Genomic DNA, 19,000 nt, shown 5'->3' with positions numbered 1-19,000 from the left:
CGTTGGGCTCTGTGCTCAGCCAAGGGACACCCGGGTGGCTCAGTAGTTGAGCATCTGTGCTCAGCCCAGAGTCTGCTTGTCCCTCTTCCTCAGCTCCTTCCCCTACTCGCTCTTGCTCTCTTTCAAATAAATAAAATCTTTAAAAAAAAATGTTCCAACTATTACATATAATAGTCTACATGTATATATTAGATCAAGCTTTGTTAAATGATGTTTGAGTCTTTTACATTTATTCAGGTATTTTGCTGAGTATATCAATTACTGAGAGAGGTGCATAAAATCTCTCAGTACACTAGTATATTTAGAATTTCTCCTATGGTTCTGTCAACTTTGGTTTAGATACTTTAAAACTTTTATCTAAAAAAAAAAAAAACTTTTATCTAGTACACAGTTGTTTAGAATTTTTGTCTCTCCCTGATGAAAAGAACTTTTTAACATTATATAATAACTCTTTCCCTTTATGAATATTTTTGGTCTAAAATTTCATTTTGCCTGATATCAATGTGCTACACTGGTTTTCCATTGGTTAGTATCTGCCAACTATATCTTACTTATTTGCTTGCTTTCAATCTTTATGTATTTAGATATGTCACTGATAAAATAAAATTTAGTTCTGTATTGTTTATCTCAAGATAATTTCTATCTTTTAACTAGATAACTAAATCCCTAGGCAATTTTTATGATTGTTGATATATTTAGATTTGTTGTTACTAAATCATTTTATACTATTTGTCTTGTTTTTTCTCTTTATCATATCCTTCCCTCCTGTCCCTGCTTAAGAATCAAAAGATTTTTTTCCTTTTCATTCAATTTCACTTTCCTCTTACTACTTTTAAAGTTTAAATCTCTATGTCTAATTTTTTAGTTATCTTAGCTACTCTAACATTCTTAACAAGTCTAAAGTAAATCAATAATTTTCCCTCTTCCAGAACAAAAAAGGACTTTACAACTCTCATGCCAATCATTCCTTCTCTACCTAAAATCAATGATTGGCCATTATTTTAGGTCTAGCTAGTCTTCAAAAAACCAAAACACCTACAATTTAAACGTAATTGTTTGAAAATGTCAATGACTGTTTCTCCTCAGTCTTCTAGTGAGCTCATCTAGATTTGCAGTTTTCGATTTTCTGAGGTGACAGGTCTTATACTATTGTTACACTTCACATGGTCGAAGAGTCCCCTTATCTAAATGCATGCTAACTCTAAAATAATCCATAAAATAGAAATCTCATAGCCTTCATCATATTTTATGCTTCCATTTAAATACTATCACATAAACCATTAGAAACTTTGCTTATTATCCTAAGACTTTTTATGAGAGACAGAGAGAAAGAGGCAGAGACATAGGTAGAGGGAGAAGCAGGCTCCCTCTCGGTGTCCATCGAAAGATGAATGGATAAAAAAGATGTGGTTTATGTATACAATGAAATATTACTCAGCTATTAGAAATGACAAATACGGGTGATCCCTGGGTGGCGCAGTGGTTTGGCGCCTGCCTTTGGCCCAGGGCGAATCCTGGAGACCCGGGATCAAATCCCACGTCGGGCTCCCGGTGCATGGAGCCTGCTTCTCCCTCTGCCTGTGTCTCTGCCTCTCTCTCTGTGACTATCATAAATAAATAAAAATTAATACCAGTGAACTGTACACTTAAAAATACTTATAAAAAAAAAAAAAGAAATGACAAATACCCACCATTTGCTTCGACATGGATGGAACTGGAGGGTATTATGCTGAGTGAAATAAGTCAATCAGAGAAGGACAAACATCATATGGTCTCATTCATTTGGGGAATATAAAAAAATAGTGAAAGGGAATAAAGGGGAAAGGAGAAAAAATGAGTGGGAAATATCAGAAAGAGAGACAGAACATGAGAGACTCCTAACTCTGGGAAACGAACAAGGGATGGTGGAAAGGGAGGTGGGTGAGGGGTGGGGGTGACTGAGTGACGGGCACTGAGGGGAGCACTGGGTGTTATGCTATATGTTGGCAAATTGAACTCCAATAAAAAAAAAAAAAATTTAGCCATAAAAAAAAAAAAAAAAGAAGAAGAAGAAGCAGGCTCCCTGCAGGGAACCCAAGGTGGGACTCAATCCCGGGATCATGTCCCAAGCCCAAAGTGCGGCTCGGCTCAATCGTTTAGCCATCCAGGGGTCCCTATCCTAAGATTTTTAAAGGTATTTCTTGTTTGTTATTTGTGGTCCATTAATGGGGGTTGGTATATTTTCCCCCGACCTGATTTTTCCCCCCAAATAATTAGTCTGTCTGAACCTTTTATTTTCAATAATTCAATCTATTACAATTTTCATAAATACATCAACTTATTTAACAATCAAATATTTAGTGAATACCAACTATTAAGGTACAAAACAAATGAGACATATTTTCTACCCTAGAGAGATTGCAGTCTGATTTGGAGAAAATATAAAAATAAGAAATGACTATATGACAAAGATGACAAGAGCGCACAGAGAAAATACACCTAATGAGGGAGGAGAAAGGCAAATAAAGACTTTGTGAGAAAATAACATTCTTATGCTACTTGAAGAGTTATGTCTTTTTTTTTTTTTTTTTTTTAAGAGTTATGTCTTTATCCATTTCTAGATACTTGGCAAAATGATGGTGCTCCCACAAGACACCATGAAATCATATTGTTAAGGAGCTAGTCCTTCAGCTTGAAGAAGTTCTTTTTTTTTTTTTTCCCCCCTTTTCTCTAGAGAGAGAGAGAGAGAGAGAGAGAGACAGAGACATAGGCAGAGGGAGAAACAGGCTCCATGCACGGAGCCTGACGTGAGACTCGATCCCAGGTTTCCAGGATCACATCCTGGGCTGAAGGCAGCACTACAACACTGAGCCACCTGGGCTGCCCAGAGAAGTTCTATCTTGAAGACATGAACTGTAACTTTTTAAAAAAATTTAAAACATTTTGGGGAACCTAGGTGGCTCAGTCAGTTAAGCATCTGCCTTTAGCTCAGGTCATGATCCCAGGTTCCTGGGATCGAGCCCCACATTGGGCCCCCTGCTCAGTGGGGAGTCTGCTTCTCCCTCTGCCCCTCCCTCTGCTCATGCTCTCTCTCATAGTCACTCTATCTCAAATAAATAAAATCTTAAAAAAAAAAAAAATTTAGGGGATTCCTGGGTGGCTCAGCAGTTTAGCGCCTGCCTTCAGCCCAGGGCGTGATCCTGGAGTCCTGTCTGCCTCTCTCTGTCTCTGTCTCTCATGAATAAATAAATAAAATCTTTAAAAAACAAAAATTTAAAACATTTCAATTTGGACAACAAACATTTTTTAGCAGCTAGCTAAGGCCCTGAAGGATAGAACTAGGTCAGAAAAAGTCAAAAGTTCTAAATTTATCCACACTAACATGCCTGATAAAATATACCATTTGTATATGGAGTGCCTGGAAGGCTCAGTTGGTGGAGTGTTTGACTGTTGATCTTAGGGTTGGGAGTTCCAGCCTCATGTGGAGTATAGAGATTACTCCATTTGTATAAAAGCTCATGTCTTAGAAATTTTTTACCAAGCACAATTTTACTTTATGTCAAAGACAAGCAGATACACTGAGGCAGTTTCAAGTCTTTGGACCTTACTTTATTTTAAAACAACTAAGAGTTTGGGGGAAAAACCCTTAAGGCTTCTTCCTACAGTAATACTATGATAATAAAAGTATGCCAGAGCATTAACATAAATGGATAACCAAAAATGAGAGAATACTGGATACTCACTTGGACACATTGCCCACTACTATTGTTTTCTTTACAAAAAGTCGTGAAGTTTCATCTCCTGTGAGATCAGCATTCCGCTGCTCTGTTTTATGAGAGCCAGTAATACTAGCAGTGTCCTGAAAGAAATCACAATCAATTTTCACTTTTAATTTGGACAATTTCTAATAGACAGAAACCACAAAAATTTATACAAGGTATGTATGAAGCAACTCATTTTTTTTTTAAATACAAAGTTCTCTGGCTTTATGGTACCTCTAAGAACATAAAAGAGTAATTTTACCATTTTTTTCATTAGCTTACATAAAATGTTCATTATAACTCCATGAGTGTGTGTATGTGTGTGTGTATATATATATATACACACACACACATATATATATTTACATATATATATTTAACAGTCATACACATCTGTGCTGTATATGCAAACAGGATATGGAAGGATATACAAGAAACTATTACAATGGTTACCACTGGGAAACAGGAATGGGGAAAGGGATCAATGGAATTTACTTTCTTTTTAACATTCTATATTATTAAAAACTTTTCAATGAGAAGTAATGCAGATAAATGATTCAAGTTTGACTATGGAGATAGACTGCCAGGGTTTAAATCCTGGCTCTTCCATTCACTAGATGTTTAAGTTTGTGTAATTATTTAACTTCTCTGTCTCAGTTTCCTCACCTATAGAATAAGGATAACAGGGGCACTTGGCTGGCTCAGTTGGTGGAGCACGTGACTCTTGATCTAGGGATTGTGAGTTGTGTGTTCCAGTCCCACATTGGGTGTAGAGACTACTTTAAAAATGTTTAAAAAAATAAATAAATAAATAAATAAATAATAAAAATAAAAATGTTTAAAAACCCTAGGGGTGCCTGGGAGGGTCAGTCAGTTAAGCATCCACTCCTGATTTCAGCTCAGGTCATGATCTCAGGGTTGTGAGATCAAGCCCCACATCAGGTTCTACAGTGTGGAGCCTGCTTGAGATTCTCTCTCTCTCCCTCTGCTCCTTCCCTCCATTCTCTCTTAAAAACAAAATAAAAAATAAAATAAGGATAATAGTACCTGCCTTACATGATTGTTTCATACAGTTCTCAGAGAAGTGCACCATAGTAAGTACTAAATATTTGTTACATAAACATGAACATGTATATTACATACATGATGGTAAATTTCAAAATCCTATAACCTGTATCACCTAAATTCTTTTTAATTAAACAGAATCAAAATACAGGTGCCTGGCTGGCTTAGTCAGTAAAACACGTGACCTCCTGATCTCAAGGTTGTAAAGTTTGAGCCCCACATTGGGTGCAGGTATTACTTAAAACTAAAACCTTTAAAAAAATAAACACAACCCCCCACCCCAAAAGACCATGCAGTATTTGCCCAGAAATAGTACTGGTAAGAAACAAATAAATCCAAACATTAATAAGAGTTTTCATTTTTGGGTGATGACATTATGACTTTTCTATTCTTTTTTACTTTCTTGTAGTTTAAATTTTTAAAAAATGAACACATGTGAATTTATAAAAAGAAAATTTCTTAAATTGATTTTTATCAAAATAAATAAAATCCTTGATGTCTGAATATGTGAAAAACAACCTGAAGATTTCCTCTATCATAGAACACCTGGCTGAGAAAAATCATCCAACAAGGGCTCTACAGCCAAATATTATTTTTTTTTAATATTTTATTTATTTATTCGAGAGAGGGGCAGAAGGAGAAGCAGGCTCCATGCAGGGAGCCTGATGTGGGACTCGATCCCGGGTCTCCAGGATCACGCCCTGGGCTAAAGGTGGCACTAAACCGCTGAGCCACCCAGGCTGCCCTACAGCCAAATATTATACCAAGAAGTTCAGAGCAGCTTGAGATGGGAATTCAAATGAGAATCTGGCAGGATCAAAGAGGAATAAATGGTTTTCATTTTTATTTATTACTTGTCAAGTTTCCCCCAGTTATTAAAGCATTAAAGTCTCACAAGGCAAAATGCTGAAGAGAGAACAAACATGACAAAATGGAAAGACCTTGGATAAGGTCACAGAATTGCCAATTCCTCAAGGTTTTTCTATCAATGTGGATGGCCTCTAGGAGTTGTGCAGGGCACAGTTCTGACTCAGTTTAATTCTCAGTTCTGATATTTGTGGACAAATGCAACATAAAGCCCATCTCCAAAAGGGATATAACTAACTTATTTCTTAGGGTTCCTATGAAGGTGAAATGGAATAACATGTACATACTTAATAAATACTAGTTCCCTTCTCGTCTCCCTCCCACCCATCAAACTATACCCTTCCAGTATTTCGGCTTGGTCTCTGGTCCACGTTGTTTGAGAGTCTTTCTTCTATATCCATATTGCTATTATTGTCTTTATCAGATAAGAAGTCATTATGTTGAGATAAAGAATCACTTTCTGAATGATTGGCTGATGGTGTCTCTGATCTCTGATTGGCAGGAGACGATGACCTAGATGGGGACTCCAAAAATTTCTTGATAGCAGGATGATTAAAAACCATTGTATCATAAGTCTTTGATCCCTGCAAAAATGAAAGCAAGCAAAACAAACTTTTAATCAAATCCATTAAAAGTAGGTAAAATTTTAATTTTCCATAACCCTTATCTATTTAGGGATCATGCTTAAAATTCTTCAAAATCTCCCCACAACCACAAAATGAAGTCCAAATCCGTTAATGTAATCTGAGCCAAACCAAACAAAAGGTAGAAAGTGATAATTATGTGGAGGTCTTAACACTAAAAGGTGCAAGTTCTCTGAAACGAAATATAAAATAAAGGTAAACATATAGTAAATTATGGAAAGTAAGATTTGACTTTTAAAAAAATAAGCCTCACACTGCTTTAACACATCAATTGCTCTAAATAAAATGTTACCATAAAAGATACAAAGATTTTAAAAAATGTATATGGTAAAATGGCTCCCACAAAATGTAGTACAGAATGCTTTAAAACGATTAATACTTACATATGAAGCTTGTCATCAGTCCAGTACTGAAGCCTGGAGTATTTTTGTGTATCTTGTTACTTGGATACAAAATACAGTGTATTCTCTTATAATGAGATACACTCTACAGTTCCCAGGAAGCCCAGCTTTTAAAAACTGTGCAATTAACATAATTTAGTGAGAAGAAAGGAGCCAGAAACTAGTATTTCAAAGTAACAAAATTATTGAATCTCAATAATAAAGGTTATTTTCTAGAGCTGTGATGTATTTTGTTACAGAAAATTAAAAAATTAAATAGTAGACCATAATAGACAAAACTACACCTCAATATCCTTGAATAAACACTAATCAAAATATAACAGGAAAAAAATATCAGTCTACTTCTAGACTACCAAATAACACAGTTCAGAACTGCTAATCACTTAAAAAAAAGGTGGGGGGAGGGTGTTGCCTCATGGCACAATCATTTAAGCATCTAACTCTTGGCTTCAGCTCAGGTCATGAGATCAAGCCCTATGCCGGGCTCCCACTCAAAGCAGAGTCGGCTCAAGTTCCTCTCTCTTAAGTTCCTCTCTCCTTCTGCTCCCCAATCCCTGCTGTGCTCTCATTTTCAAATAAATAAATAAGTAAATCTTAAAACAACAACAACAAAACATTAAATGGACAACCAGCTCTACAAACAGAGTTGCTACAAGTCCCACGTCATACAGTTGCTAGCCTGTAATATCCATCTTGTTGAATCTGATAGCAAGCCACGTAACAGATGACACTAAAATCTACCCTGGGTGAAGAGTTGTCTTCCAAAAATTCATATCCACCCTGAACCTGTGAATGTGACTTTATCTGGAAATAGAGTCTTTGCAGATACAATCAAGTTAAGGTGATGTCATACTGGATTAGGGCTTACTAATAAGAGGGAAATGTGGAGAGAGAGAAACTGTGGCGACACTTAAGAGGGAAAACATCCATGTGAAGATAGAGGCAAAAACTGGACTGATGTAGCCACAAGCCAAGGAATGCTAAGGTTTGCCAGTAACTACCAGAAGGTAGGAGAAGGTGATGAAGGATCCTTCCCTAGGGCCTTCAGAGAGAACATCGTCCAGTAACACCTTGATTTTGGACTGTTAGCCTCCAGAATCATGAGATAATAAATTCCTCTTGTTTTAAGCCACGAAGCTTGTGGTAATTTGTTACAGTAGCTCTAAAAAATAGTTCAAGACTAGTATGTATTATGGAAACTCCTGTGGTAGAAGAAACAACCATCTATCCTCTAAGATTAAATTCAAATAATGCTCCAGATTTCTCTAAGACAACATGGGAGTATCTCCAATGCCAGGTACCCTCAAGCAATATAGGATGACATGAAAGCCAAAACACAGTACTTCTTATCCATAAAAACCACAGGGAACAATGTAAACCAGTATGACATCACACCTTCCCCAGCCCTGCCACCATTCTAACTGAATGAAAAATGAACAAAAGTTATATGCTGAAATTATCAAAATCTCAAACAAGAAGAAACACTTCTGTTTCAGTTCAACTCTAATGACATTCCTTTATAATTGGAGCGATCCAGTAGCAATCACATTAAGTGATTACACTTAATATCCCAAACAGTAGGACAACCTGATTACTAGGTCTCCTGATTTGATACAATAAGATATACAGCATCACCTATGAAGTATTATTGCCAAAACCCTCTAATTTTAACCAAATCTTTATACCCAACTACCAGTTTACAGAAAAATAGAGGGAATGAGGGACTAACCCAAGGAAAAAAAAATAAACCCAAAGTGTGGGATAGTCTGGCCGGATCTCTTTAAATAAGTCCACATTATCGGGGGGGGGGGGAAGGTGATCAGATAAAATGAGTCTAGAGAAACAAAACCACCAAATGTAGCCCATGAACCTTGATTAGATCCTATGTCAAAAAATCAGGTTTAAAAAATATTTTGAGGACGACTAGGAAAATCTGAATATGGAATGGTTATCAAATAATATCAAGAAGTCACAGAAGGAGATCCCTGGGTGGCTCAGCAGTTTAGCGCCTGCCTTCAGCCCAGGGCATGATCCTGGGATCTCAGAATCGAGTCCCACATTGGGCTCTCTGCATGGAACCTGCTTCTCCCTCTGCCTGTGTGTCTGCCTCTCTCTCTCTCTCTCTGCCTCTCTCATGAATAAATAAAATCTTAAAAAAAAAAAAAAAAAAAAAAAAAAAGTCACAGAAGAATATCCTGTAGGAAATACATGATTTGAGTACTTAGGGGTGAGGTGTCATGATGCCTGGAACTTATTTTCAAATATTTTACAGAAAAATAAGATGGAGGGATCCCTGGGTGGTGCAGCGGTTTGGCGCCTGCCTTTGGCCCAGGGCGCGATCCTGGAGACCCGGGATCGAATCCCACATCGGGCTCCCGGTGCATGGAGCCTGCTTCTCCCTCTGTCTGTGTCTCTGCGCCTCTCTCTCTCTCTCTCTGTGACTATCATAAATAAATTTAAAAAAAAAAATTAAAAAAAAAAAAAAGAAAAATAAGATGGATAAAGCAAAGATGACAAAACATTAAAATAGTGAATCTAAGTGATGCATAAATGGGTGCTTATTTCATCTTTTCTGTGTATTTGAAATTTTTCATAAAAATTGAGGGAAAAATCAGGGTTTCCTGAATAGGGTGTATCTACTGAAACTACAAATTGCTGTTCACTAGGAAAATCTATCTATAACTTACTCCAAGCCGACCATAATCAAATGAAGAAAAAGGCAAGTTAGAATAGGGTCTCACTCAACTTTCTATCTATAAAGCCTAGCAACAGTGCTAAATATTAGCTGGAGAAGGATTTAACATCAAGGAAAAAATGTAGGGGTGCCCGGCAGCTCAGTTGGTTAAGTGTACGACTCCTGATCTCAGCTCAGGTTATGATCTCAGGGTCATGAGATCAAGCACTGTATCAGCATCCAAGCTGGACATGGAGCCTGCGTAAGATTCTTGCTCTCTTTCTCCCTCTGCCCCCTCCCCAATCCCAGGCACATGTGCTTTTTCTCTAAGTAAAAAAATAAAAAATAAATAAAGGAAAAAATGATACTTAGGATTACTGACAGTTTATGTATTTTCCAAGAAGGTACGTACGCTAGGCTTCTTGAATTCCAAAGGTCAATATAAGAACATTTCAAAAGCAGGAATTTCATATCAACACTAATTTCCCCTTCACACAACAAATATGGATAGCCAGAAATGACTGTATATGAGGAAAACTTACCTCAGAAACTTTTAGAAGTCCTGCAGAAGCATAATAGTTTGCAACAATGCAGGCACGAAGTTTATCCATCATCCTTCTTGCCTCAATCAGTCGCTAAAAACAAATGTTAACCTGTTACTTTAAAAAATAGAAATGACATAAGAGATAAACTATAAAAAAGTTAATAAAATAAGAAATACAAAGGACTGAAAGCTCAATTCTCTAATAATCAAAGAAAGGCAAACAAAAATGACTATTTCCACCTATCAAATGGGCAAAAGACTTTTTAAAAGAATGACAAAAGCCAATGTTTACAAATATAGACAAGTTAATATGTAATATTTATGTATATGTATACATAATCACTGAGAAATGTCCACAAAAATATTGAGCAGAGAGCAAAAAGGTATTACCTTATAGGATGGAATTTCAAGTAATTTTTTTCATTATATTTTTCTGCAATTTCATTTATAGGAAAAAAAAAAGGCATATGCTTTTTTCCAAAATGAGAACACTCTTTTTAAAAGAACAGGAAGGGGGACTGTGCCTGGGTGGCTCAGCCAGTTAAGCATCTGACTCTTGATTTTGGCTCAGGTCATAATCTCAGGGTCCTGGAACTGAGCCCCATGTCTGCATCTGGCTCCCTGCTCAGTGATGAGTCTGCTTCTCCCTCTCCCTCTGCCCCTCCCTGCTGCTCCCATGCACTCTCTCTCCCTAATAAGTAAATCTTGAAAGAAAGAACAGCAAAGATGAAAATCAACATTCTACCTCAACAGATTTTTTTTTTTTTTTGTAACAGGTTTGTTATTGTTGTTTTAAAGATTTTATTTATGTGACAGAGAGAGAGAAGGAGGGAGAGGGCACAAGCAGAGGGAGTGGCAGAGGGAGAGAGAAGCAGGCCCTTTGATGAATAGAGAGCCCAAAGTGGGGCTCAATCTCAGGACCCTGGGATCAAGACCTGAGCCAAAGACAGAAGCTTAACCAACTGAGCCACCCAGGCACCTCTTGTTTTTTTTATCACCATTATACCTGGTCAATGACTTCAATTTCATGTTCCTTATTCTTCATTTCAAGTGCAAATTGTTCCTTGATAATAGTCTCGATCTTCTGCACAGCAGCATCTCGAGCTGCACAAAGAACATAAAATAATCCAAGGTCTAATTAATCAGTGACTGTCTTAAGTCAGTATGCAATAGAAGAAACTCAGGATAACTTCTATGTAGATAAACTTAGTGGCCGTCACTTCAACCAATAATGAAAAGTTAACATCATTAATATGGAGGCAAACTGACTTCCTGTGTTTTCTGACATGCATCACTCAAAGGCATTCTGGCCAAAATCCTAAATCTAATTACAGGGAACATCAAAGAAACCTAAACTGAAGGACATTCTGCAAAATAACTGGCTTTACATGCTTCACACATTAGAGTCAAGAAAGGTAGAAAGGTTGAGATTAAAAGAGACTAAAGAGGGGATCCCTGGGTGGCGCAGCGGTTTAGCGCCTGCCTTTGGCCCAGGGCGCGATCCTGGAGACCCGGGATCGAATCCCACGTCGGGCTCCCGGTGCATGGAGCCTGCTTCTCCCTCTGCCTCTCTCTCTCTCTCTCTCTCTCTCTCTGTGATATGACTATCATAAATAAAAATTTAAAAAAATATATTAAAAAAAAAAAGAGACTAAAGAGATGACAACAAAATGCCATGTGTGATCCTGGACTGGATCCTAGAGAAGGTAAAATATTTACACAATACTGAGAAACTGGTAACACCTGAATATGGACTGGATGTTACATAATGTAATGGATGAATGTTAAAATTCCTGCTTCTGATAATAGTACTGTGATTACCATAAGAGAATCTCCTTAAGAAATACACCTACAAAAAAAAAAAAAAAAAGAAAAAGAAAAGAAATACACCTACATTTACAGGTTTCCAATTTATTATCCAATGATTTAAAAAGAATGATATGCATATATACCTGCATGCACAGACGCATCTCAGAGTATGTGTATTTGGGGGTGGGTAAAAAGACTGATAAATCAATGAGGCAAAAATATAAACAACTGGCAAATTAATCTGGATAAAAGACATACAAGTATCCTTGCAATTTTTGTTTGGAATTACACCAAAATAAAATTACTGTATAAGAAAAAGAAATCCATTAAGATTCTGAGAGAAGTATTTGGTGACCTGTGAAAAACCATAGTCCCAAAGACAAAGAAAATAGAAGAGTTAGCTAGAGGAGAGGTAGTCTGTGACATAAGAGCGGTTTGTAAGAAGGCAACAAGCTTCCCTCTGTAGAAAAGGATCTAGCAAGCAATTCAGTTCCTGATCACAACTACATAAAACAGTGACCAAAAAAAGAATTCAAAGGTAAAGAAAATGCTTCTGGGCTGCCTGGATGGCTCAGTTGGTTATGCATCTGACTCTTGATTTTGATTCAAGTCATGATCTCAAGGTCATGAGATTAGGCCCCACATCAGACTCTGCATCAGGCTCCACTCTGGGTGTGGAGCCTGCTTGGGATTCTCTCTCTCTCTCTCTGCCCCTTGCTGTCCATTCTCTCTTTACAAAAAAAAAAAAAAAAAAAAAAAGCCTCTACTCTTGAAAGTAATATTATACTATACATTAACTAGAATTTAAATAAAAACTCAAGAGGGGGTACCCAGGTGGCACAGTCAGGTAAGTGTCTGACTCTTGGTTTCAGTTCAGGTCATGATCTTAAGGTGCATGAGATATATAGCCCAGTATCATGGTGTCTGCTTGAGATTCTCTCCTTCTCCCCTTACCCCCTGTCATACTCTCACCCTTCTCTCTCAAACAAATATAGCTTTAAAAAAAAAAACTTGAAAAAAAAAAAAAAAAACTTGAAACAAAAAAAAAAAAAAGAAAAGAATGCTGTAAAGGTGATAGAATTCAGATGACAATGACTCAAAGTAATATGCAACTCAGAGTTTAAAATATCAGATACAAGGGAGCCAAATGATTGTTTGAAAAACCTGGGATTTGGGGGCACCTGGCTGGCTCAGTCAGTACAGCATGTGACTCTTGATCCTGGGGTTGTAAATTCAAGCCCCACATTGGGTGTAGAGATTACTTAAAAATAAAATCTTTAAAAAAGAAAAACTTGGAATTTTGTAAAAATGATTCTGTATAATATGAAAAAAATGATGTTCACTCATGCTTCGGAGTATATGAAAAATTGCAGAGAAAATTTGGACCCCTTGATACCATGTCACTCTCTCCCTGCAAAACATAGGTCATTAAACTGGCAACTTCAAACCAATAATGATATAAGTGAGCATTCTTGTGGATATGTCTGCATGAATGGAAATGACTGACTTGTGTCATTATGAAAAAAAGAGCATTTTCTACTATAACTATATATATCCTTGTCTGTAGAAACCAGCAGATACTCTTAGGGGAGAATGAAGTCAGAGACTGTCATCACTGAAGGTGGTTTTGTCATAAGCTCCTCAGAAAGAAACTTTTCTAAATTAAATCTTTCATGGAATGAATAAAAACAAAACCAACAAACAAAACAAAAATAAGCAAAAAGAAGCATCCTACCAAATCTACTTTGAGCAAAACTCTGAAAAATAAAATATGGTTTGGGATTAGGCAGGCACAGTATGGACATCAAGAGGAAGAGCAAATTGTTCCTCAGTAGGAAAAACTGTCCCTGCTTAGGCAGACTATCTGGGATTTTAACAGAAATTATGATGTTTACTAAAACAATCAGTTTTCCCTACTCTTATTTTTATTAAAAAAGTTATGGCATATGATGCATTTGAGGAGTAAAGGATATAAGTTTCATATTTATTTGGCTTATTGAAAGGAAATAATTTCCTTAAAAATAGAATTATAACTGAATAAGGGGAAAGGTTGCAGTGAAATTTTTCATTACTTGAAATTCAATTCAAGGAAAGGAAAGGAAATTTAAGGAAAGGAAAGAAACTAGACTTTGATAATTTTTGCTCCACAAAGACTTTTGGAGGGTATGTATGTCTTGACTGCACTTAGAGAAAGGATTTTTGTTTCACCACCTCAACTCTAGGGGCACTAATCTTTGTGGAGCTACAGCACTTTATGACTTGGATGCCTTCTTTACCAGTTTTATTAACTTACATTGATTATTTAAATAAATAGTAATGAATTTCAGCAATAATTTGTTTTAAAAACTCAAATTTAGCAACTTTTTTTGAGATAGCTTAAAATATTCTGGGTTGCTACAGACACATAGTTGATGATTTGCTCTTCAACTAATTAATTACATGATCTTGGGCAAGTAATTTAATGTCTCTGAGCCTAAACTACTAGCACCTAAGTGCAGAGGTTAAACTACATCAGTAATTCCCAAATTTGTATCACTCATATGCCATCGTTAAGTTACCTACACCACATCTGAGAATCATATGAAACATCTAATTAACATAATATTTTAAAATAATTTTAGCCTTATCCTATGTAACAAGTCATGCAACTACAAAACTTATAAGATCATTTTTCCAACAGACATTAAAATAATATACAACTATTACAATAAAAAAACCTTAATCCATATACCACCCATTATCATCTACCACACTGCAGCATACATATTATAAGATTTTATGGTTATGCCTCACATACAATGATAGCTAAAACTTACAGCCAGTCTCATTATTGACACTTTCACTGTCTACATGATTGTCTTCCTGGCCTTTTTCAACACACAGGGTGTATTGCTATTGACAGACCACTTAATTAATCCCTCTTCAAATTATACGAAACAGGAGAAATACATTTTGTTTTAGTTCCTGTAAATCTTATAGGAAAGCATACCTCAAAAAAATAAATAATTTCCTAAAGCAGGTGAATTTTTACCTGAATTCTCAATTGCTTTATGCCGCTTATTTGGAAGAGCCACAGATACATCCTCATAATCAGGGTCAGTTTCTTTGATTGTTCGCTTGATTCCAGACATGATGACATTCGTTCTTCACTGTGAAGTAATAATAAATAACACTGCTTGATGCTAGTATGAATAAATATATGTGCACACAAAAACAAAGGGAAAAATATTACACAATACTGATACTCTTAAGTCTCTGTATAAACATGTACATACCCTTGTTAAAATCAAAAACCTAACTTCAAAAGTTTACTATAAACAGGAGCGCCTGGGTGGCTCAGTTGGTTAAGCATCCAACTCTTGATTTCAGCTCCAGTCATGATCTCAGGATCATGAGACTGAGCCCAGCATCGGGCTGAGAAGAGAGAGAGACAGCTTGAAGTTCTCGCTCTCCCTCTCCCACTGTTATTCCAATCCCCTCCCCCCATGCCTGCATACACAGGCATGCATGCTCTCTCTCAAATCTTAAAAAAAAAAAAAAGTTTACTAAAAACAAAATCAGCATCATCTGTCATAAAGTGTAGGTTTCCCTTTCAAGAGAAAATCTTTTAACAAGTCAGCACATTGCTTAAACTTTTCAAAAGAAGCCAGGCTTTCACAGAAGGGCACTCAAAAGGAAAGGAAAGAAACTAGACTTTGATGAAAACATGGTAAAGCCCAAATAGCACTTTGGAATTCACAATGCAACCAGCATATTACAAAACATGAGTAATATATATAGTTAAGCTCTTAATAAAAAATTTATCATAAAATCTTCTTTCTGGTACTTACACAGTGCCTACTATATAACAGGTACTCAATAAATATTATTGCTACTGATCACTTATCATTACTCATAAAAAACCCATACCTATAGATATATTAAGCAAGTTTGCAATATAGTAAACAAATCCTATGTATACAGGTCTGCAAAACAAAACAAAACAAAACAATCCCATAAATCTTCTAGATCAGCACTGTCCCAATACATTAACTACCCATATGTGGCTATTTAAAGTTAATTAATTTTTTTTTAAATAAAAAAATAAATTCAAAATTCACTTACTTTCTGGTACATTTCAATTTTTCTCATTTCAGGACTAGCCACATTTCAAGTGTTCAACAGCCATCAGTAGCTAGTAGCTATACTATATTGGACAATGCAGATACAGAACATTTATATCACTGCAAAAGAGTTCTACTGGACACTGTTGCTCTTCCAAACTACGTTTCATGGAGCACTTATTAATATTTCATGAGTTAGCTTAGGAAATGCTGCCCAGGGATCCCTGGGTGGCGCAGCGGTTTAGCGCCTGCCTTTGGCCTAGGGCGCGATCCTGGAGACCTGGGATCGAATCCCACATCGGGCTCCCGGTGCATGGAGCCTGCTTCTCCCTCTGCCTATGTCTCTGCCTCTCTCTCTCTCTCTCTCTCTGTGACTATCATAAATAAATAAAAATTAAAAAAAAAAAAGAAAGAAAGAAAGAAATGCTGCCCAAACCAGCCCCATCCAAAAGATATATAACGTAAGCCCAGTATGGAATTTAAAATTCTCTAGCAACATGTCTCCAAAGGCAAGGGAAACAAAGGCAAAAATTAACTACTGGGACTTCATCATGATAAAAAGCTTTTGCACAGCAAAGGAAATAGTCAACAAAACCAAAAGACAACCTACAGAAAGGGAGGAGATAATTGCAAATGACACCTCAGATAAAGGGCGAGTATCCAAAACTTATAAAGAAGTTATAGAACTCAACACCCAAAGGAAAAATAACTCAATCAAGAAAATGGGCAGAAGACATAAACATTTTTCCAAAGAAGACATATAAATAGCCAACAGACACATGAAAAAATGCTCAACATCACTCGCCATCAGGGAAATACAAATCAAAACCACCATGAGGTATCACTTCACACCAGTCAGAATGGCTAAAATGAACGAGTCAGGAAACAACAGATGTTGGCGAGGATGTGGAGAAAGGGGAACCCTCTTACACTGTTGATGGGAATGCAAACTGGTGCAGCCACTCTAAACATCTGGAAATTCCTCAAAAAGTTGAAAATAGAGTTACCCTACGACCCAGTAACTGCACTACTGGGTATTTGCCTCAAGATACAAACGTAGTGATCCGAAGGGGTACCTGCACCCCAATGTTCATAGCAGCAATTTCCACAATAGCCAAACTATGGAAAGACCCCAGATGTCCATCAATAGATGCATGGATAAGAAGATATGGTGGACTATTAGCATACAATACATACAATGGACTACTACTCAGCCATCAAAAAAGAAAAAGAAATCTTGCTATTTGAAACAATATGGATGGAACTAGGGGATATGCTAAATGAAAGAATGAGAGAAAGACAATTACCAAATGATCTCACTCATATGTGGAATTTAAGAAACAACCCAGGATCATAGGGGAAGAGAGGAAAATATAAAGCAAGATGAAATCAGAGAGGGTGACAAACCATAAGAGACTCCTAATCATAAGAAACAAACTGAGGGTCACTGGAGGGGAAGAAGGGGAGGGCAGGGAGATGGGGTAACTGGGTGATGAACATTAAGGAGGGCATGTGATGTAATGAGCACTGGGTATTATACAGGACTGATGAATTACTGACCTCTACCACTGAAACCAATATTACATTGTATGTTAATTAACTAAATTTAAATTAAAAATTTTAATTTAAAAACATTTTTTATTTTTAAAGATTTTATTTATTTACTCATGAGAGACACAGAGAGAGAGAGAGAGAGAGAGAGAGAGAGAGAGAGGCAGAGACCTAGGCAGAGGTAGAAGCAGGCTCCATGCAGGGAGTCTGATGTGGGACTCTGTCCCAGGACCCTGGGATCACGACCTGAGCCAAAGGCAGATGCTCAACCACTGAGTCTGGACTGAGCGCAGGTGCCCCTAAATAAAATCTTTTAAAAAATAAAATAAAATTCTCTAGCGGCCACATTCAAAAAGGAAAAAAGGGGGCAGCTGGCTGGCTCAGTCAATAGAGCTTTTGACTCTTGATCTCAGCGTCATGAGTTTGAGCTCCACTCCACGTTGGGTGTAGAGATTACTTTTAAAGGGGGGGGGGGCAAACGAAATGGGTGAAATTAATTTTAGTAACACTTTTACTTAACCAATGTACTCAAAATATTATCATTCCAACAATGTAATCAATATGAACAAATTAGCAATAAGATATTTTACCAAAAAAAAAAAAGGGTATTTTACATTCTTATCTCTGTACCAAGTCTTTAAAATCCAGTGTATAGTTTACACTTAGAGCACATCTCAGTTTGGAACAGCCACACTTCAAAGGCTCAGTAACCATCTGTGGCTAGTGACTCCCTTACGAGAAGCGAGGGCCTACTGATACAATATACAGATAATAAGACAGGCTCAGGGTAGTTTATATGTTGTTCCTTAGAACATTAATCTATGACACAGAACAGACAAGAAGAGCTCCTTGATTTCCAAACCTTTGTTCTACCATCTACCACTAAAGGTTATTTACCTAACCAAAGGCAAAAATACACAATACGTATTTGCTTAGGTATTTAGATGTTCTAAAATAAAATTAATAAAAATGTTAACTCAAAAATGTTTTTATTCAACATTAAAACAGAAATAACAATTTAAAAGTTTCTTGGTTTAGTCCAGCTCTATTACCCAACCCTGAGATAGGCTCAATTGATTCAGCTGGGAGAGAGACCCATTATATAATGATACATATTTAAATCCTAGATCTCAGAGATCATTTTTTCCTATAACTGCTGTGTACTAAGCTCAAATGTTCTAAAAACTCCAGCATTTATAAACATCCAGAACCAAGCCATTTAATGTTTCCTCACCATCATTATGTACCTGCTCTAATTTAGAATATAAATGAGTCTTCATTTTTGTAGAGGCCCTGAATCCAACTGTTATTTTATGTTTCTAAAGAAAGCTTATAAAAAATGAGAGTAATGGGATACCTGGCTGGCTCAGTTGGTAGAACATGTCACTCTTAATCTCGGGGTCTTGAGTTCAAGTCCCACCTTTGGTATAGAGCTTACTAAAAATACTAATAAAATAAAAAATAAAATAAGTTTTCAAGGGGTGCCCAGGTGGCTCAGTCGGTTAAATGTCTGCCTTTGCTTCAGGTCATGATCCTGCAGTACTGGGATCAAGCCCTATTTTGGGCTCCCTGCTCTGGAAAGACACTGCTTTTCTTTCTCCC

At 36.7% G+C, this 19,000-nt stretch overlaps 1 protein-coding gene across 5 annotated transcripts in view; it reads right to left on the bottom strand.

Annotated features, from left to right (window-relative positions):
- YEATS2 (YEATS domain containing 2) overlaps positions 1 to 19,000 on the bottom strand; it is a 122,791-nt gene that overhangs the window by 81,774 nt on the left and 22,017 nt on the right. For all 5 annotated transcript variants that reach the window (XR_012021796.1, XM_072807586.1, XM_072807589.1 and 2 more), the window contains 5 exons: positions 14,776 to 14,893; positions 10,942 to 11,039; positions 9,934 to 10,026; positions 6,011 to 6,256; positions 3,723 to 3,838 (listed from right to left, as the gene is read on the bottom strand). Coding sequence is in view for 4 of the 5 variants with exons in the window: in XM_072807586.1 (XP_072663687.1) it covers positions 3,723 to 3,838; positions 6,011 to 6,256; positions 9,934 to 10,026; positions 10,942 to 11,039; positions 14,776 to 14,875 (653 nt within the window). In the remaining variant the exon portion in view is untranslated. The remainder of the gene's footprint in view (positions 1 to 3,722; positions 3,839 to 6,010; positions 6,257 to 9,933; positions 10,027 to 10,941; positions 11,040 to 14,775; positions 14,894 to 19,000) is intronic.

The sequence above is a fragment of the Canis lupus genome, chromosome 31 (assembly GCF_048164855.1).
Source record: "Canis lupus baileyi chromosome 31, mCanLup2.hap1, whole genome shotgun sequence".
NCBI lineage: Eukaryota > Metazoa > Chordata > Mammalia > Carnivora > Canidae > Canis > Canis lupus.
The sequence above is the reverse complement of the archived record's forward strand: the minus strand, read 5'-3'. Positions and strand labels throughout refer to the sequence as shown.